General features: G+C 38.5%; 1 protein-coding gene across 1 annotated transcript in view; it reads right to left on the reverse strand.

The window, feature by feature from the left end:
- The window catches only part of NYAP2 (neuronal tyrosine-phosphorylated phosphoinositide-3-kinase adaptor 2), a gene marked incomplete at both ends in the record, with an annotated part of 254,889 nt that extends 234,284 nt beyond the window's left edge, over positions 1–20,605 (reverse strand). Inside the window, one exon of the mRNA XM_082658329.1 lies at positions 20,385–20,605. Within this exon, the coding sequence (XP_082514455.1) occupies positions 20,385–20,605 (221 nt within the window). The remainder of the gene's footprint in view (positions 1–20,384) is intronic.
- Between the last annotated feature and the right edge of the window lie 984 nt (positions 20,606–21,589).

Genomic DNA, 21,589 nt, shown 5'->3' on the forward strand with positions numbered 1-21,589 from the left:
CCTCACTAAGTATTGTATAAAAAGATGACCCATTTGTTGACAGTTTCTCAGGTGTTAATTACTGAATGGTGATTATCTGGGTAACATTGAAAATTTACCCAATCTAGATATTCCTTAATATTCATTTACCTATTTGGAGTTTCATGGAGAGAATCGTAGGATGTGAAGCATTTTATTTGTTCAGAGATCCTTAGTACGTTTTTAAACTTTCCATTTCTCTTATTCAAAGATTCCCTATTTTATTGCCCAACTGTCTTCTGTTTTCTATTATGCAACAAAAAATTAAAGGAGATCATTTAGGTCAGTTATACCAGGAAACAGTTTGGCTTCTCTTTCTAAATTCAGCAACAATTTGCTATATGTTCAGGGAGCCCACTTTCCCTCTGGCTGACATTACATATTGATCTAAGTCTGAGAAAAATTGTATCGATAAAATAAGGGGTTTGTTACCAGCCCATTGCCACTCCTTTTAATTCACAACCTCTTTGTCTCTTTTATAACCCCTTAAAAGAACACTGCTCTCTAACCTATTATTAGGAATGGATGTAATAAATCATTCACAGGAAGGCAAAACTGACTAATGCTAATATGACTATGACTACTGTGTTGTCTCTTCACTTGCCTTATAAAGAGTAAACCAATGCGAGCCAAAAGAATAATTTTATGCTTTTGAGATATGTAGTATTGGCTATATTTAAAAAGAGATTTTCACAGGGTGAGAGTTACATTAGCGTACCCTCAAATTATGCCACATCACTAACTTCCTATTAACCCATGAATAAGGTCTCATAATATCAATAAAACATTCAATAAATCATTCAAATATACTTATTGAACATCTACTGTTCCAGGTGTTGAAGATACAGTGAAGCGAAGCAAAGGTCCTGCCTTCATGCTGTGAATATTTCAGTGGATAAGTTACCATTCAATTGGTGCTACGAGTTCTGTTTTAAGCCCTCTGCATGCCTGATGTCACTGGTTTCTTATAACATCATGAGCTGTAGACACTATTATTATCATCACTACTTTATCATGGAAAAACCTGCAGCCCAGAGAGCTTGAACACTTTGTCCATGATCACACAGCCAGAAGGAGTTAGGAACAAAATTTGGCCTGGAAAGAAGTCTGATGCTGTGGATCACACTTTTATCTGCTATACTATACTATGGGCTCAGATGCGAATACTAAATAAGTAGAAAAAGAGAAGAAAAGAGAAAAAGAGATAGGTATAACATGAAATTAACTTTCCAGAGGACATAATAGTTTTCTTTTGATTTCAATTATTAAGAATTTATTCCTGACAAGCTACTTCCTTATTTTTCCTTCATATGGATGTTTCCCACTGTAACGAATTTAAACTTGAGTTTAAATTTTAATATTCTCTCTCTCTCTCTCTCTCTCTCTCACACACACACACTAATTCTACTTTCTCCTAATCCAGCCATCAAACTGAAAATTAGACATTTATGTAACATGTATATTGAATTAGTCCAATTTCATTATTAAAAAGTATTTGCCTACTTCGTTAAAGTACCTGCTAAAATCTATTACAATTCTAATAAAGTTGTATAAAATCTAAAAATAAAACAAATCTAAAACCCCAAACATTTATCTCTGCTTGGATTATTCTCTACACAACAGGTAGTTTCCATCCTACCATACGACAAAAGATGTGACTCCTTAAATGTATTAGATAAACCTCTTTTGAAAGGTCTATTTTCAAACAGAAACTTGACAATAGAAAGCTTTCTTCAATTTTCCCCTCCACATTGTTTCCCATTCCAAGTATGTGTCAAGAATTTAACTGCAGCATGAAATTAACCAGTTATAAAACACTGTACTTGTGCCCTTGCCTTCTAAAGCAGAATGCACTAAATAATTTGCCTAATGGCCTCTAACATGAGACCTCAATTTAATAACCAAAGTGCCCTTACTTGTTGGATAAATTCCTGGTGAGAAATGCTCTGTGTGTAATCCATCAAGATATCAATGGCTCAAACGCACGCGAGCGCACACACACACACACACACACACACACACACACACACAGAGAACTAAAATAAAAATAGAAATCCTGATATGCCAAGTTGACTAGTTTGAAATAAACCATATAGATGACTGTACCTTTTGTGTGAACCCATGAGCTCCCTTGTCCTGTAGCTGTGTCACAGCTGTGTCTGATTGACTCATAGTGGGAGAAGACATGGCCACTCCAAAGACACTCACTTGCCAGGCACCTGACATGTTTCTGTCTCTTTTTTATTAAAAGTTCTCTCCCTTAAAACATTAATTTCAATTGTTGAGGTTGCCAAAAGTTTGGTTTCTAGAAAAGCAATGTTACCGTAGTGACTAAGTGCCAGTTTAAGCATACAACTTTTAGTACGATGGAAATAGCTTCAAATTATTTTTGGCTTACTTTGTAAAACTGCAAGGATTCTTTTAATGACTACTCTTGACAAGCATTTTGCAAACTTACTTATAAATTCAGAGACTGGAGAAGACGGGAACACAGTCTAGCATTTTAGTGACTTGGCTAAGATTTCTCTGACCTCTATTCTCCCATTTCACTTTCACCTTATTTTTTATCTGATTTATTTCCATTTGCTGCTTTGGTTTAGGAGGACTAAGTCCTGCCCACATTTAAATATCTGCAGTAGGGGCTTTCCTGGTGGCACAGTGGTTAAGAATCTGCCTGCCAATGCAGGGGACACGGGTTCAAGCCCTGGTCCAGGAAGATCCCACAGGCTGTGGAGCAACTAAGCCTGTGCACCACGACTACTGAGCCTGCGCTCTAGAGCCCGCGAGCCACAACTACTGAGCCCACGTGCCACAACTACTGAAGCCCACGTGTCTAGAGCCCGTGTTCCGCAACAAGAGAAGCCACCGCAATGAGAAGCCCACACACCACAACGAAGAGTAACCCTTGCTCACCACAACTAGAGGAAGCCCGCGTGCAGCAACGAAGACTCAATGCATCCAAAAATAAATAATAATTAATTAATTAATTAAGAATAAATATCTGCAATATAAGTATCATAAGAGCATTGGCAGCCAATGCAATTACTTATATTTACCTCTCTAAACTACAGAAGTCAAGCTTAAGGGCTTTAGAATTCCCTCAAATTATACTTTCCTGTCTTTTGCCTCATTTTATATTCATTCCATGGTCCCAATGATTCTAAGTCTCAAAAGCCATTGTTCAAAAATTCCTATGCTAATTTATAAACCAGTACAACAGAGGGCTCTTCCTACAGTTTATATGTGTGAGCTGTATTATTTATGTGGCTATTTGCCTTGCTCATAGATGATAATTAGGGCTTAAGTAAGACAAACTGAGGCTGGAGATCATATATAGAAAGTATGCAAGTGGGATTTTTGATGAATGTGACGTCTTTATACCTGAGAAGAAAAATAATTTGATGAAATTTTAATTCATTGTCCCACTATCATTTTGAATACAAAATAACATTTTCTTCACTCATTTTAAAAAATCTATCTGAATGAATTTAAAAGGATTGAGGGAAACGTCTTTTTTTCTCCAAAGTTCAGACATGAATGTAAACAAAAATTAAATAAAATGTTGACTTTCAGGTCCGATCTTAAACACATGACGTTGCATTTCATCAAGTATCTTAGGGATTATATGGTCCACTTGAGGAGTAAAATGTGTCCAAATCTTCACTTTAGAAAGTTTTCTAAAAAGATAATTTATTTCCATCATTGATGATATCTCATGATCCATGTAGTAAAAGAGATTTTTATTAACTAAACTGACTAAACTGACTAAACTGACTAAACTGACTAAACTAACTAAACTGACTAAACTAAAATGAGATTTTTATTAACTAAACTGACTACTCAAGGAGTTGAAAGTAGTGAGTGTTTCCATTACATGCTATTTCTTGTCTGCCAGGATATGTTGTGTCCTTATGAGGACCTAACAAGAGCTGCTAGTTGACACGTGGAGATAGTCTTATTGCATCAGGTTGATTATGCTGAGCCTGTTCATTAAAACGAGTTTTATCTGTGTGACTGAGGTAACATAACATGCATGCATTATTAAAGCTCATCTTTAAAAAATAAACACGCATACACGTGTCCAGGAGATCAGGCCACAAGAAGGGGGATACGTCCATTCTTCCACGTGTTCATTGAGGCCATTTCATTTTGTTCCCAGGTTATCATTCCTACAATAGTTCATACATGCCATCAAGCCTGAACTGAGCTTCTCATTCAACTCCGGGGTGACAGAGGTCATCTGTTTTCATATTAACTAAATCACAGTCTGTCTCAAACCAAGATTGCCAGTTGTGTTAAATTAAAGATAGAGGTTTTTGCTGAAGGCAACTTACACAGGGTGTGTTGACACCTTTAAGCTGACTTCATTTTACAATTCTAAGTCACATTGAAATGGAAAGGCTTGGGCAGATAGGGTCACTGCATTAATGACAAATCCGCAAGCGGCATTCTTCCTAAACCCAATAGGGGCCTAATCTTTCATTCTTCCACTTTAATGCAATCATGGAACAGTACAGGCTTAGAGTCCCCACCTCATTTCAAAATACTCTCTTAAATGCATGATATCTCCTTAGACACTTTTAATCTTGTAAGGGGTGATAGAAGACTTTCCCTTCCCCTACAGGTGAAAAGGGGTGCTTTTGTTTTCCAGTCATACGTGAAACTGACAGACTTCTTTAGAAAAATCACATGGTGTCAATTCAAACCAGAGTCTCACAGGGTGCATTATATTGTGTCTTGAAAAAGTATCTGTTTAATAGACACATTATATAAAATAGATAATCAACAAGGACCTACTGTATAGCACAGGGAACTCTACCCAATATTCTATAATAACCTATATGGGAAAAGAATCTGAAAAAAGAATAGATATGTGTATCTGTATACCTAAATCACTTTGTTGTACATCTGAAACTATACAACATTGTAAATCAACTATATTCCAATATAAAATAAGATTTTTTTAAAAGCATCTGCTTATAATAATGAATGCTCTGACAGCTAGCTATGGGGAAGGATATTAGTTATGGTATCCATCATTAAGTAGAATTGTTCATGGGTAGAAACCAAACTAGATGCTGTAATTAAAATATTCATGGAAGTAACTAGTTACTCTGTTTCTCATTCCTTTTTATCTTTCTTGTCTCGTGCCTGTTTTCCCGTGATGGATCTCTCTACACTACAGTAATGCTCTCATCTGGCTTTGCAAGATCTGTATTGACTACACACTTTTCCGGTTGCATTTTTAGCTGACACTTTTGGCAATGATGTTTAGTTGGATTACTCCCTGCCAGCTTATTTTTGTTAGATTGGTTCACAGTGTCCTATTCTATTGCTTAGGTCTCCAGTTATCTATCCTTCTGGCTGCTGCTGGTAGTGTTCATTCAGACAGACATCATTCTTCTCTTTCACCTGTTAGTCCAGTCTAACCCTGTGAAAAAACTCATCATGAGTCAGGGGAAATTCAGCATGGCATGTATTATTGGTATTGTGATTTGAGTGACAGGCAACCAACACTTAGGGAATAATTTATCTACCTGAATTGGGCTAGACATCACTAATGCACATGGCAGATTGATTGTACGGCTCTAGTGGACGTATTCTTTATTAATGAGATTCAGTATGATTTGCTAAAAAGCCTTTTACTGGGCAGTCATTTTCTGTCCCCCTCCCCCATCGCTCTTTATTCCATTTAATCTGTTGAACCATGTACCATGTTTTGAAAACGTGTTTCTCTCGTCTATTTTATTTGAAATACCTATGCTTTTTAAAATAATTGTGCACAAATTGAACAAAGCACACACACACACACACACACACACACACACACACACACCTCAGATTGGAATTGAAGTGTATTATGAAACACAGGGACCAAGGAAAGGAATTAAAATCCTATAAAGATATTAAGAAGAAATAAAAGTAAAATTATATGGAAACGAAGACATAATCTGAGAATAAAATTTGGCATTTGAAAAAACTGATTTCTAGAAATGAATGTGTCTATAACAGGAGCTGTAAAGCACATGAGATTTCTTTCTAAATAAGATATGTTATTTGTATTGATCTGCTGAGAGTTGGGAGTGGCTGAGGTTTGGGGCTTTCAAAAAGAGCTCAGTAAAAATCCAGAGAAAAGTCATAAACTACCCACCTCTTAACCTTTTGCTTCATTATCCAGAGGTCACAAGGCAGAAGGGAATAATTTACATCAATTATAATGAGTTTTTTCTGAAACACTTTAAAAGTAACATAAGGGTAAATTATTTCAGATTCTAGTCTCACTCTGATCAAACATTCCCTACAATATAATTTCATACTTAGTATGGGAGGAGGATAAAAAAAGAAGTCACCCCCCTTCTCTTGAGAGAAGAGTCTATATGTACTCTCATTGGTATAGTTATTTCTCCATTGTCTTTATAAAAAATTTCTCCATTACTGTTTGTTTTTTTCTGTAAATCACAAAATGCCATCTCTCCCCAAAACAAAATAGAATTCCAGCTGCTGAAAGAATAACGTTTCCTTAAAAATGATCTACAGAATCACTTGCTCGACAAATGATTTCTAGTCCTGTTTTGTCATTTATCTCCAAAACAAATACTATTTCAATTGTGTATTGTAATAGGCATTGGAACATTTCAAAAAAAATTTTAAGTTATATGTGACAATCTGAATAGAAGCATCCTAGGAGGTTAAGAATCCCTCTAGGAAAATTCTTAAAGAGTTGAGTGTCTCCATGCAATTCTGGTTCCCTTTGAAAAACAGCTGGATAGGTCAGTGTTATAATTACTGCATCAAGTGGTTTAAAGGAAAGAAGATCTCTTTCCTGGTGTGAAGGGCAGGTGGATGCTTTCGTGTGGTTAGCCTCCCCATGGAAGCCTCAAAATAATATGAAGCTGAAATCTTTTAGTAGCATTTACACTGCCATGTTGAAAATATGTTGCTCTCCAGAAAAGAAATCAAATCACAGAGTATTTAAAAACTCATTTTAGACTGTAGCTCTTGTAGATATAAAGTAGTTATGTTATCTTCATGAGTCATTATTTCTTTCTCTGTTCAGCTTTAGCCTAAATGTTACAGCAGTTTCTTCACAGAAAGTATGTATTTCCATGAAAAGGGTAAAAAATTTAGCAGCTCATTGCCAAGAGGGGAAACTTTCAGGGTAGTAGTTCCCTGTAAATATCTGGAAATTCATTAGTGAATTACATTTAAAATATCACATGCTATGCTAGCTTATTTAGTATTCCTTTGGGAAACAGATCATCAGTGCACTGAATGAGTTTGATACAATTTGATGTGACAAATGTTTCAAAACCTACTATGCGCAAGAAGCAATTTCTCTGCTCTTGGAAGCCGGTTTAATAATTAAGACTAAAACTACCAATTAGTGCATCCTTTTGAGTCTATTCACGTGCCAAAATTCTTTCAGTCCTCATATAATTTTACCTGTTTTAGGAGAAAGAACAAAAATATGTGTACATGGAGAAGATGAAACAAAATGATAAAGTAAGAAATTCACACTTGGAGTCTGGGTGTATGTGTCATTTGCAATCACTTGAAGCAAACAATCCAATTTCTTTCCTTGTGGTGCTTTCTACCTAAATGGAGGTAGATTTTTTTGGACATGGTGCCATATGTCATTACTAATGTAGCTACATTACGTGATGAAGATGAAGGTAATAATGATGACGGTAAAAGCAATGATAGTAATGATGATAATAATAATAATACCAACAATAATGGCAGCTACCATGATATGGTGGCTACTCCACTGGTTGTTCTACGTGTGTCGTATCTTTATTTCTCTTAACAATACAACAAAAAGAATATTATTATTTCTAATTAACAAACGAGTAAACTTCACTTTAAGAATTAAGGACCCCTTTATGGGTCTCACTAAAGCTAGGAAGTGGAATAAACCAATGCCACCTTCTGTGCAGGGACTGGGATTTTCCCACTACTCAGTTATCCCCTCCTATACCCACACACACACTGTTACTCTAAATTTCCATCTTACAATAGGGTGGTAATCCACAGGTTTAGTAAAATACCCCAGGACAGGAAAACTGTCCAATGTGCATAAATTGACAAACTAATTATCTACATCTACATTTTTGTCTCCATCCTGCCAAAAGGGCCATAAATGAACATGACCAATGCTAATAATTGAATCTACCCATTGTTAGAGCACTTTTCCTTTTTAAAAATGTCAAGTATTCTGCACGCCTACATCTACCTTTCATCTTACTTCTTAGATTATAGGACTAGGATGGTTATCTCTGCCCCAACTGGAAAGCATCTGAGAGCACGGATCACATAGTTCTTAGAATCAAGATCACTTAACTCCACTAACTCCGCACAAAGGCAGAGACCTCCAGGCAATTGTTCATGTGCTCTGGTTAAACTACATGCTTGCCCTTTGCTGAATAAACGTTAAAAATCATCTTTCCTCAAACTTAAATATGTGTGTGTACAACTTTGAATTTTGTATGTCTGTCCTGCATGCCAGGAGGGCAATTTAGCTCCAACCCTGTGATCTAGCAGTTATATTTCTAAGGTACTAGCCTACGAAAATACTTCTAAATGTGCAAAAGACAGTTTGAGAAGAATGTTTTTATAGCATTATCTGGAATAGTAAAAAAAAAAAAAACATTAACAACCTAAAGTTCTATCATGTGGAAAGGATCGAATAAATTATACTGTACACCCTAAAAAAAAGTATTCCAAATTTCTATACAATTCTTCAATTTCATACCCACAAAGTATCAAAAATGAAACACGAAATTCTTACAGATACCGACAAATCATTAAAAGCCTAAAAGACATCTCAATATGCCCCAAACTTTTCTCACCAAAACCCCTTTTTCTGCTGTCTTCACCATCCCAGCTAATGGGAATGTCATCTTTTATCTTGCTCTCACACCCCACATCCAATCTGTCACCAAATCCCATCAACTCTACCTTCAAAATGCACCTCCAATTCCACCACTTCTCCCCCTGTCCAGCGCTGCCCCTCTGGTCCATATGCCACCATCTGTCCTTCTCGTGATGGTTTTTACAGGCTCCCAACTGATGCTCCTGCTTCTGCCCCACATAGCAGCCAGAATGATCCTCCTTTGTATTAGAGGAGTCAGATTATGGCATTCTTTCTCCCAAAAGCCTACAAAAAATTCTCATCTCGTCTCAAATGAGTGGAAGCCAAAATCTTGACCGTGACCTCGTGGCCCGTGGCCCCGTTACTTCTGACCTGACCTTCTGACCCCGTGCTTGCTCCCCTCCAGCCACTCTGACCTCCTTATAGCTCCTCCCAACACGTCAGGAATGCTCCCCTCTAGGACCTCTTCTCTGCATGTTCCTTCTTCCTAGAAATCCACCCCGGAGATGCACACGGCTTCTCCCCTCACTTACTTCAGGCCCCTTCTCAAATGTGACATCCGTAGTGAGTCTTTTCCTGACCTACCCATATATCTTTGCACTCTTTCCGAACCCCTGACCTCTACGCCCTGATTTCGTTTTCTTCATAGAACGTGTTGCACTTTAACTTGCTCTTTACTCTGTTTATTGTCTGTCTTCCTCACCCCACCCACACCAGATTGTAAATCCCATGAGGGCAAGCTTTTATTGTTTATTTATTTATTTATTTTACTGTTTTGTTCACTGCTTTATCCCAAGCACCTAGAACTGTGCCTGACCTATAATAGATGTTCAATAAATGCTTAATGAAAAACTTCATATAGAAACAAAATATCCACGCAACACATACAAACATCACCCTAACAGAAAATTAACAAGTCTTCTTGGTGAAGCTCTTCTTCACTGCTGAACCACTTCATTTCTTATTCAAACATCAGGATATGCTGAATGGTATACTTAGTCCCAAATCAAAGACTAAAATGCAATTTACTAATTAAAATAGTGGATTTTAAAGGCTGGTATTTTTATTTTTAAAACAGCTTCCTTGTACATCTTAATGAAAGTGCTTTTCTGTAAAAAAAATTTTTCTCCCTCTGCTTCCTGGCAGGCTAGTTATATTCATATTCTAGCATGGACATGAATATTCTGTCCTCTATTTCCAAGTATGAATGTTATTGAGAAGAACTCTAGAGGCATGTGTTTCACGCAGAGATTCGTTTTGGGAGAGGGGCTTGATTTTCCGTCTATCAATTCATGATTAAAGCTAATTTCAAGGTGATCCATACATTTATAATGAAGATGTTTTCTTCAGGCTATGTCAAAGTTGGACAGAAGCCTTCAAGCTATTTTATTAACATGCTCAGCCTCTGCTCTAGCCATATCATTTGTTACATTAGACATGTTCTCTAAGCTATATCGCATTTTTAGTAGCTAAAAAAAAAAATCCCCTGACTCATACCCTTGCTCAATAATAATTTATTTTCCTTATCTGGGTTTTTAAACCTTTTCCAAAGACCATGCTTACTTAAAGATTGAGAATATCCTCTGATAGGCTGAAGAGTATAAAGAAACAGCCCTAGACTAAAAACTATTGCCTCATTAATCTATAACCATCTCTAAATATTTAACACTACTTCTGAAAGAAAGGGTACCTTAAATTTTCCAATGGGTTTCTTTTCAGTGATTCAGGTCGCCACAGGTTTGGCTGTTTGGAAGGTTCACTCTTGCTGTGATTTCCTCAGCGTAAGAAGAGCTTAATTCTCAGGCTGACTGACAGTCTCACGTGGGATTGTGTTCTAAAAAGCCCCTCCTCTTGCCAACATCTGTCTATTTATTTCAGATACAGAATAGACACTGAACTTCTTAAAACATACAGTGAGTGCTAGGTCCCAGATGTAATTAAAGTTGAAACAACCAGAAGTACAAATAGCTCTCAGAAAGGTATGTGAGAAGAATAAAGGCTTACCTTAACACGAGCCATTAAAGGTCCCTCTCAACGTGACCTCCAATTGCCTTGGCAGGTGATGGAGTGAAAAACCTAAAATCGCATCTATTACAAATACAGATGTAATGTGAATTGCAAACAGAGGAATGCTGATGTTTGTATAAATCCTCTTAAGATGGTGGCGACCCTTACTGAAAACAGGAGCCCAGCAGGACAGACACCATTTTGACTTATAAAGTGAACTGGCACAACAGCCAAAATGGACAAATGTGGTGTCCTTAGGCTAAGTGCGGAAAGTTAATATTAATGAGCATAAGTGGTATCATTAGATATACGCTCATTAATATTAACTTTCCCCTCCAGCGCTAAAAAAAATAGAACATTTTAAATAAATCAATTCATTTAGGATCAGCCTTGTAGACTTGGCTTCTGGCTCAATATAGAGCAGTGAGGGATGAACAAGGCAAATTACTGAATTCTCTCCTCTAATCGTACGGTCCTATGAATAAAAATCTCCCCATGCATTTGGTATTCTAGTGAAAATTACTCCAATGTCTGGATATCTTATTTAGCTTTGAAAAAAGAAACGTGGATGCACGATTTTAGCAACAACAAAAAAATAAGCAAAGCATCTTGTGGTCCTCTGAAATGATTAATAGAAAAGTGATTGGAATTAATCACAAACACAAGAGGAAGCTGAAATTAGAGAGGGTTTTTAAGATACTCTCTGCTGTTTAATCTCACCCCCTTATCAACACATTAACCTTGTTTCCTCTGCCTGAGCCCTGAGTCCTACAGCAAAATTAGGTCAGAAATTCACATCAGATCAGATCAGCTGATTCATTCCAGCAAGACCCTGACACGCTGCAGATTTGGGTTTCATTCTAGACAGGAGTATGGCTGAGGGCTTTGGGGGTTTGCTCCCTATGCTTTAAGCACAGGAGATAGAGCTGGCTGTAGAGTATTTCTAAATATTCTAAGCTAGCTGAAGAGTATTTCTGAAAGTTTCTGAACCCTGTTTCATTTAACGGTCCTCACTTCACCTGAACAAAATGAACATCCATTTTCATACACAAATAGAGCATTTCATTTTTCTACATACCTGCAATTAAATCAAACCCAGTGAGATTACCTATTCGTGACCAAAGTAGCTATTCATGTTGCACTGAATGGATATATCGCTCGCTAAGATGTACTTCAGTAAATGCTCCCTATTTCCATAAAGTCTGTCACAAATCATGAGTATGATTCCAGAAGCCATAACTATCTAAATAGGATTTATGTAACTGTTAACATTTCTCTAGTAAGAGCTCTCAATGTAATTATGTCTTTGGGTAATCATTTAAAATATTAACCAATTCTAAACTTTGGTATCAGAATCGTTTGCTTTTTTTAAGTAACAATGCTTTAGTAAAGGGAAAGCGATTTTTTTTTAATTTTTACTTTTTTTTTCTGTATCGTCTAAAGGATGAACTTTCCTGGTGCTTTGTTTCTCTTTGACTAACAGAGATACTGAAACCTTCAAATTTAAATAAGTTCCAAGTATATATCCTAATATACAAATGCATGTATTTTTTTACAGGAGCTGTAACTAATCTAATTCCATTTCTGACTGTCACTTTTAAACAGGAAATATAACCTCATATAGATCCCTTGAGGGCATCCACAGGGAACAGAGACATTCCTAATCAGCTTAAGTAGTCCTTTGTGTCAGAACCACTTTGCTAAAGTCCAGAGCTGTCTTGCGGACTTGCAATGTTTGGGAGAATTTCACTAATGTAGCATTTGTTTTATTAGAAAAAAAAAAATTCAACCCCTTTCTACAACAGAAAAAATACTCAGAAAGACATGTACTGGGAGCACATTTTCTTGTTGCTTTTTATTTAAGGGATATGTCCTATATTGTTTTCAAAATACTGTGGCTAATAGTAAAATGAGACAATGCAGGGACTAGCTCCAGAATCCAGATAGAAAAATTCACATGAAGGGAAGGAAGCCTCAAACCTAAGCATGCATCGTTTGGTATACCAGATGATCTTTTATTGCCCCTCTTCCTCAGTGAATATTCTTACTGGATGTCCTGAACAAGATGTTTCCTGTAAAGAGTGACTCCTCAAAGCAGACATATGTTCACAGGTACACACAGGTACTGCCTTACAGGTTGTTTGTAACCAGACTGTTCTCATTGGTCAGTTGCCTCCTTCTTAATGGCTAGTGCCTATATGTGTGTCAGTGGTTCAATATACCTATCATCTCTGTCTTAAACATCCCTCTTCACCCACACACAGGACAAACTAGGGTTTTGTAACCCATCTCAAGTGATCTCACTCATTTGAAACTGTAGGTTTTGCATGTTTCTTTTCTAATAGGCTTTTTAATAAAAAATAAAATCTCATTTAACAGTGCCTGCAGAAAACCATTAGAATTTAAAATAGCAGAAATGATGAGCTACTGAAATATTTTTTTTCATTCTCCATTAACTTTTCACCTTTGAGTCTCTCTCTCTCTTTCTTTCTCACCAAATGTTATCTGGAGCTGTTAAGAAAAGTACTAACGAACAGTATCACTTTTTATGTATTTGAAATGTTTCACCCAATAAGACTTTTCAGTAAAATCCCATTTGAGAAATGGAAGTGAAGGTACAAGAAAGTTAGTAGTGACAAAGGACTCAAGTTAGTTTAAAAATAAGGAATTGGGCTCAGAAAGCGTAAGTGACTTAGAACACTGAGAATGTGATGAGGGTATTCCTTTTCTAAGAGCTCAGTGTTTTAAGCTTCCCAGCTTCAACACAAAAGGCATTTTAGCACACATGTGATCCAGAAGGTCAATCATATGAAACCCTATTTCCGTTTTGAAGCAAATCCCTGGCAGTCTGCACATTTCTGAAATTGCAACCGGCATATTTCACAGAGAATTATCATCAATGCCTTTTCAAGGTCAAACATGCTCCATCTTTAGATTTTTCAGCATTTATATCCTATATATTAAATCATAGTATATATTAAAGAAGGCATTCGGCAGACGTGCTAAAGAATTTTAATTGATTAGACTGTGTTCGTTAATGTCATGTTGAATTTTCTCTACAACTTGACATAAATTGCACGTTAAAAGTATTAAATTATGTGTGAAATTTAGATGTGGGCATTCTGCTTTGGTCGCCATCTCTGGAACTCAGAATTCCTGTGTGACCAGAATCTTGCTCGGGAATTTTCAAAAATTTTAAAAATACACTTCCTATTAGGAACATTGTTGAAGCAATTCTAAAAAGGTACTGTGAGAATATTCTATATAATATTTAAGATTTATTATATTTTTAAATTGTCAGAATCCCAGAATACTGGTCACCATATGAACAAAATAAAAATTAAATTTGAACATTTCAACGGGTACTAAGATGGAATAACTTGAGCTATCTGCAGCTATAGCCCCACCCCAAGTCAGGGAGGACTTTAGTCTCCTCCTGCTGCCCAAGCATGACACTTTTGGCTCCTTTCATGTTTTCTCTCTCCAACTCTTCCCAAGACAACATCCAGAGACTTCTATGTATGTCCTCACACAGTGCATGGGCCCTGCTTTTGTAACAGAAAGTCATCTGGACAACACGGATGGATCATAATACTAAGTGACGTAAATATCCTATGATATCACTTATATGTGGAATCTAAAAAAAGAATGATACAAATGAACTTATTTACAAAACAGAAAGAGACTCACAGACTGAAAACAAACTTATAGTTGCTAAAGGGGAAAGGAGGGGAGGGATAAATTAGGAATTCGGGATTAACAGATACACACTACGATATATAAAATAGATAAACAACAAGGACCTACTGTAGAGCACAGAGAACTATATTCAGTATTTTGTAATAATGTATAAAGGAAAAGAATCTGAAAAATTATATATATATCTTCACTTTGCTGTACACCTGAAACATTGTAAATCAACTATACTTCAATAAAAAACAACAACAACCTCAACAAAAAATAAACAAAAAAGAAAGTCATCTGAGAAGTCTCAAAATTTAGGAGATTTTACTAGTATTTTTTCTCTTCCAAAGATATTTGCACTTTAAATTAGGATTCCAGAAAACATTTGGGGGAAAGAGTGTAGGAAAGAGTGGGGAGGAGTTACTGATAGCAAGATACATACTACGTCTTTCAGTTCCTAGCGTGTGTGATACCTATGGCACAATAATAAAATGGTGTTTGAGGAGCCAGGTTTGGGACCGTCATACAGAATTAGTCATCCGTTCATTCATCGCTCAGTCACCTGTACATCGTGGCTGAACACTCCTATCTGAAATACTTGAGATCCCATCCCTTCCCACCTACTCAAGGACATAATCACAGTAATTTTTCCTTCCCTCTCTTAAGTCGTTAACATTTCCCTTTCTACTGTAATCTTTCATATCAGCATTTCAGATAAGCTAGTTTTCGCTCTGCTTAAAGGGAAAAACCAGTAAAACAGAACACTATAGACCTCTCTTCCCCCTTCAACTGCTCTCCATATTTGTGAATTTTGTTTAACCTCGAAAGTTCCTAAAATAGTTCTCTATTCCTCTCTTCCTTGTTTCAATTCCTCTTTTCGCCTCCTCTTGTGAACATGACTCCACTGCGTTTTGTCCCCAGACCTCCACCAAAACTGTTCTTGTCAACAACACCAACGTAGTAAAAGGCATTATTCAATCCTCAGGATTCAATATATTTGATCTACCAGTAAAATCTCTCTTCTTTAATCACTTTTGTCATTTCACTCTGAGGCAACACCCGCCTTGGAGATTCTTCTCTTATCCCACTAGCTGTTCTTACTGGATTCTTCCACTGTTCCTGTCCTGTAAACAGTTAGGTGTCCCAAGGAACAGTCCTGTGTGCTTTTATCCTCTCTAGCTCATTTTAGGTCCTAGGGATCCTTAACCAGGCTCATGACTGTAAAAAATCTATGACTCTCATATTAAAACCTCCAGGTTTGATCTCCACCATGAGCCCTGGATCCAACTGCCTATCCAGAATTCTCCACTTGAATATCTAAAAGAGCTCCCAGCACTGGCTTATGAAAGCTGAACTCCCATTCCCCCACCATTTAAACTAAATTTACTCCTGTTTTAGTCTTTACCATTTCATTAAGTGGATACAGCATTCTTCTAGTTGTTTCAGGAAAAACGAAACATAACATAACAACAACAGAACCAGAACAGCAACGAGACAAACTTGAGAGCCATCTTCAATTCCTTTCTCTTATTCAACTTCTATGTCTCATCAATTAGAAACTTTCACTGGTGCCCCAAATTTTAGCATTTTATGCCACATTTACTAGTACCACCCTGGTCCAAACTACCATCATCTCTCACCTGAATTACTGCAAAAGCTTTCTCTCTGAATTCCCTGCATCCAACTATGCCCTGTCCATCTGTTCAACACATAAAAACCACAGAGTAATCCTTGTTAAAAAAGGGCAGTTTAGGGTATGCCATACCTCTGCTCAAGAAATCTTCAATGAATTTTTTTTTTCTTTTAGAGTAAAACATGAACTTATAATGCTCTACATTACCTGGTGGCCCCACTACCAGTCGAACTTAGACCCCTTCCACCTTTGCTTGGTCACCACATGACACCTTCCCTTCTTGGAACACATCAAACTTGCTGTTTCTTCTGTCGAGAATTCTCTTCCCCAGACAGCCATGTGGCTCCTGTCTCTGGCAACAGGCTCCCAATGTCTAATGTGTCTGCTCAGCTGTTGTTGGATTTCAGAGGTCTTCCCTGGCCTCTATTCTTATTGCCCTCACCCTGCTTTATTTTACAGTGTAAACATTTATTACCACCTATCATATATATTTATTTATACTTATTTCTTTCATGTTGCCTCTCTCTCACCCTCCTCTCAGAATATACTTCTTTTATAACCAGGAACTTTGTTCTGTTCATTGCTGTCTCATAAAGGTCTAGAACATTTCCTGGCACTTAGTAAGGTTTCAATAAATATTTCACCAATGAATGAATATACTTAACAGCAAGTTGTTTATTGAACAATAAGTTGGCTTCAGATCCTGTTCTAAGAACTGTATATACCAATAGTCATTCTTCTCATGAAACTTACATTGTAACTTGAACATCATCAACCACGTCACATATTGTGTGCATGGTTTGCTCATTGTCTCTAAACACCTTGACCTCAGGTGAGAGATGCCCTATCTAGCTCACGGGTTCAGCATCATTTCTTGCTTCCAGGATTAAAGCCTCTATGCCTGACGCCTTATTTCATGGGTGGGGTCAGAATTCAACTTGAACATCAGCTCACTTTACTATGACCTGGCAGTCTGTTGACCTCTAGTTGGTGTCCCCATGCCTGGGACATTGGTTTATTCTTCAACTCTACCCACATCTACTGACAAATCCCGAATAGCCTCATCATCTAAGATGCCACCGTCACTAGGTCACCGCGACATGAAGCACACGCCTTTATAACTCTCCTGCGGGGAACGCCAACTACTGTGGCAACAACAGCCTTACAAGCAACACTGCTACGGAACCTTGAGAGTAAGCCGGCTTCAGGCATACCTACTCCCACATCTCTGGCTTATGTCCTGCCATGGAAACAATGAAAGTGCACAGTAACTGAACATCTAGCTCCTCAAACGCCAGATCCTAGAAGGCTCTTGTTTCTTCCTGCTACCAGTGGGTTCTTCATTTGCCTCCTAATCTGATTATAGAAAGATAAACTGCTAATTTAAAACTGACAAGTAGGGATTTCCCTGGTGGCACAATGGTTAAGAATCTGCCTGCCAATGCAAGGGACATGGGTTCGAGCCCTGGTCCAGGAAGATCCCACATCCCACATGCCACGGAGCAACTAGGCCTGTGCACCGTAACTACTGAGCCTGTGCTCTAGAGCCTGGAGCCACAACTACTGAGCCTGTGTGCCACAACTGCTGAGGCCCGCGCACCTGGGGCCCGTGCTCACCACAATGAGAAACCCGCGCACCACAACAAAGAGTGGCCCCCGCTCTCTGCAACTAGGGAAAGCCAGCATGCAGCAACGAAGACTCAACACAGCCAATAAATAAATACATTTATTAAAAAATAAAACTGACAAGTACCTCTTTTTCTCCCCTCTTTGAATCTTTACTTATTTGATACAAGAAAGAACACTCATACTCAGAAGAACTGTTTCAAACAAGACATCGACATTGATTAAACATACACCTCCCCCCCAACACACACACACACAGGGTGGGTGACTTCTCTTGCCCTTACTCTGTTCTTAAGCAGGGCTAGACTACAGTTTTATATTGTGTTGACAGTGTGATGTGGAAGCAAAATTGTCCAGATCGTTTGGGACTTTTTCAATTCAATGTGTGATCTGAACTATCTTTATGTTTATGGCTTGTAATATAATTCTAGAAAATATTGCTTTGTTAATGTAGCAGGAACTAACACAAAGTTTACTTAACTGAATTTCCTGGACCTCATTTACCATGCAATGACAGGGTTTTGCTGTGTCTCCACCTACCTAAATTCCAGCCCCTGTCCCCTGGACTTTTGACTCCTTGGAATTGTTGGTAATGCCCCTTTGAACACTTGACCACTTAAAATGAGTCATTTTTACTTTCTTAATATCTATGGATCTTTAGATAGAAACTTTATGAGGTTGTTGATGAAACACAGAAGCTAATAATACAGTGATAAGCACCCTGGGGTGCTCTGTACAATCTAATAGAACTATTCAGCAAATAATTTTGTCTCTATGCTTAGAGAAAAGAGTGAATTATGTTTAATGGCAAGATTGGGAAACTTTAGATTTTAGAGATGAAGTTACTTTAGAAATCACGTAGGATAACCTTTTTTGTTCTGAGTTTCTGAAACCTTAGACTCACAAAAGTAAATTAAAATGTTTACATACATATAGAAGTTCAGGGCTTCCCTGGTGGTACAGTGGTTAAGAATCTGCCTGCCAGTGCAGAGGACACGGGTTCGACCCCTGGTCTGGGAAGATCCCAAATGCCTCGGAGCAACTAAGCCCACATGCCACAACTACTGAGCCTGTGCTCTAGAGCCAGAGCTCCACAACGAGAGAAGCCACAGCAATGAGAAGCCCGTGGGCACCGCAACGAAGAGTAGCCCGCTTGCCTGAAGACCCAATGCAGCCAAAAATAAATAAATAAAATAAATAAATGTATAAAAAAATACATCTTGGTTTAAAAAAAAAAAGTTCATCAGAGGTACTTAGCAGAAAAAAAAAAAGTTGTTCTAAGAAAGGGCACTTAGTGCATCCTAGAAAGGAACCTGTGGTACCAACTAAAATTAGGTAGAAATAAAAAATAACATATCTCAGAATAACATCTGCAATTATGAATACGTTTATCAAGCATGCCATTTTACAAATCTTTGTATACCTGGTAATAGAATAGATTTCCATTTGAATAGTCCAGAGAAAAAGATGACACTCTTTCAACTAATCTTGTACAAAATTTCCAAATCTCTCGCCCTCTTTCTCTCTCTCTTCCTTCCCACCCTCTCGTACAGAGTTGTTTGCCATTAAATGATTGGAATAGTGCATCCTTACCTAGCTTCTTTATAAGAATCAATAGTTTACCTTAAAAGAATATGTTCTTTTCCTTCATATCATAATGTTCACAGAGAGTAAGCAAAAGGATTAATTCCAGATTAGATGAAAAATCCACCAACTGGCTATCAAAATAGCTTATTATTACCATTCAGTTATCCAGGCAATTGATGGATTCATTTCCTAAATTCTGTCTCTTTGCACTTAGTAAATGGACTCCATTGAAGAAATAGGACTCCATCAAACACATATCTCTACCTGTAACCCCGCAACACATACACTCAGAAAATATTGTAACATTTTTTGGAAAAATCAAAAGATGTGTATCCTTACTTTGGTCTCAGCACGCTAGGGAACTTAGCCTCCATTTGGAGGCTGCAATCGGGGCTCATTTGCTTGTAGCAGGTAGGTTTTGCAGCATAAAAGTCATTTCATTTGAACAAACCTCGGGCACTCAGTACCAGACAAGAGATGTAATAGCCACAGAATTCTACACAGAGGGCACACACTGAGTATTCCACTTCAGAAACTCACATAATTATAATTACTGACAAGTCTTTTCATAATCTAGGAAGATGGTGAACTCTCTCATAAGGATGATACAAAGACCATTAAATATAGAGATTTTCATTAAATATTAAAGTGTGTGTTCCCTTAATCTTTTATCGAGAGATTGTTCAGTATGAACTTTTATTTAGAGGAAACTGAATTCTTTCCCCACCCCATCTGCCTCTCCATACTCACGACACAAAAGTAAAACAACTTTTGTTAACTAAGGCAAGTGTCCTGTCTGCGTTGTGTTTTCATCAGTTGAGAAGACACTTTTACATTGTCTCCTCAAGTCTAACTTTGACAAACCCCTTCTTGACCAGGTGACAGCATCACAGCCTCTGCAGAACTCACAGATACCCTGAGGTGTGCAAAACTCAGAACACTTTCATTTATACTTACCGTTTTATTGCTTCTTCTTGTCTTCGGCGTTTTTCATTCTTTTCCTTCAAGTAGGCCAGGTTTGTTTCATTTCTCAAGCGATCATTTTCTCGCGCAATGTCCGATGCATTCTGAATAACCAATCCGTCGTAGGCCTTCATCCCCATATCCTCAATATACTGGAGAAATGTGTCCAGAGGGTCTTCCTCGGGATTAGAACTCATCATCCTGGAGGATTTCATGTGAAAAGGAACACTTCCTGTGGGATGAGAACACATTTTACCTTCATCAAAGATGTGGATAAAAGCAAGGTGCTGCTTATTCTCTTAACATCTTGTCAGCCCCAAACTCCAATGATTATGGCGAGATCTACTTGGAGAAAATGTCTCATTAGAAATTACAGTCGGGAGGCTTCCGGGAAAATGGCGGAAGAGTAAGACGCAGAGATCACCTTCCTCCCTACAGACACACCAGAAATACATCTACACGTGGAACAACTCCTACAGAACACCTACTGAACGCTGGCAGAAGACCTCAGACCTCCCAAAAGGCAAGAAACTCCCCACGTACCTGGGTACGGCAAAAGAAAAAACAGAGACAAAAGAATAGGGATGGGACCTGCACCAGTGGGAAGAAGCTGTGAAGGAGGAAAGGTTTTCACACGCTAGGAAGCCCCTTCTCGGGCGGAGACTGCGGGTGGCGGAGGGGGAATCTTCGCAGCCATGGAGGAGAGCACAGCAACAGGGGTGCGGAGGGCAAAGCGGGTAGATTCCCGCACAGAGGATCGGTGCCGACCGGCACTCACCAGGCCGAGAGACTTGTCTGCTCACCCGCCGGGGCGGGCGGGGCTGGGAGCTGAGGCTCGGGCTCCGGTCGGAGCGCAGGGAGAGGACTGGGGTTGGCGGCATGAACACAGCCTGCAGGGGTTAGTGCGCCACGGCTAGCCAGGAGGGAGTCCGGGGAAAAGTCTGGACCTGCCGAAGAGGCAAGAGACTTTTTCTGCCCTCTTTGTTTCCTGGTGCGCGAGGGGCGGGGATTAAGAGCGCTGCTTAAAGGAGCTCCAGAGACGGGCCGTGAGACGCGGCTAAAAGCACGGACCCCAGAGACGGGCATGGACGCTAAGGCTGCTGCTGCCGCCACCAAGAAGCCTGTGTGCGAGCACAGGTTACTATCCACACCCCGCTTCCTGGGAGCCTGGGCAGCCCGCCACTGCCAGGGTCTCGGGA

The sequence above is a fragment of the Grampus griseus genome (assembly GCF_964374135.1).
Source record: "Grampus griseus genome assembly, chromosome: 7".
Taxonomy (NCBI): domain Eukaryota; kingdom Metazoa; phylum Chordata; class Mammalia; order Artiodactyla; family Delphinidae; genus Grampus; species Grampus griseus.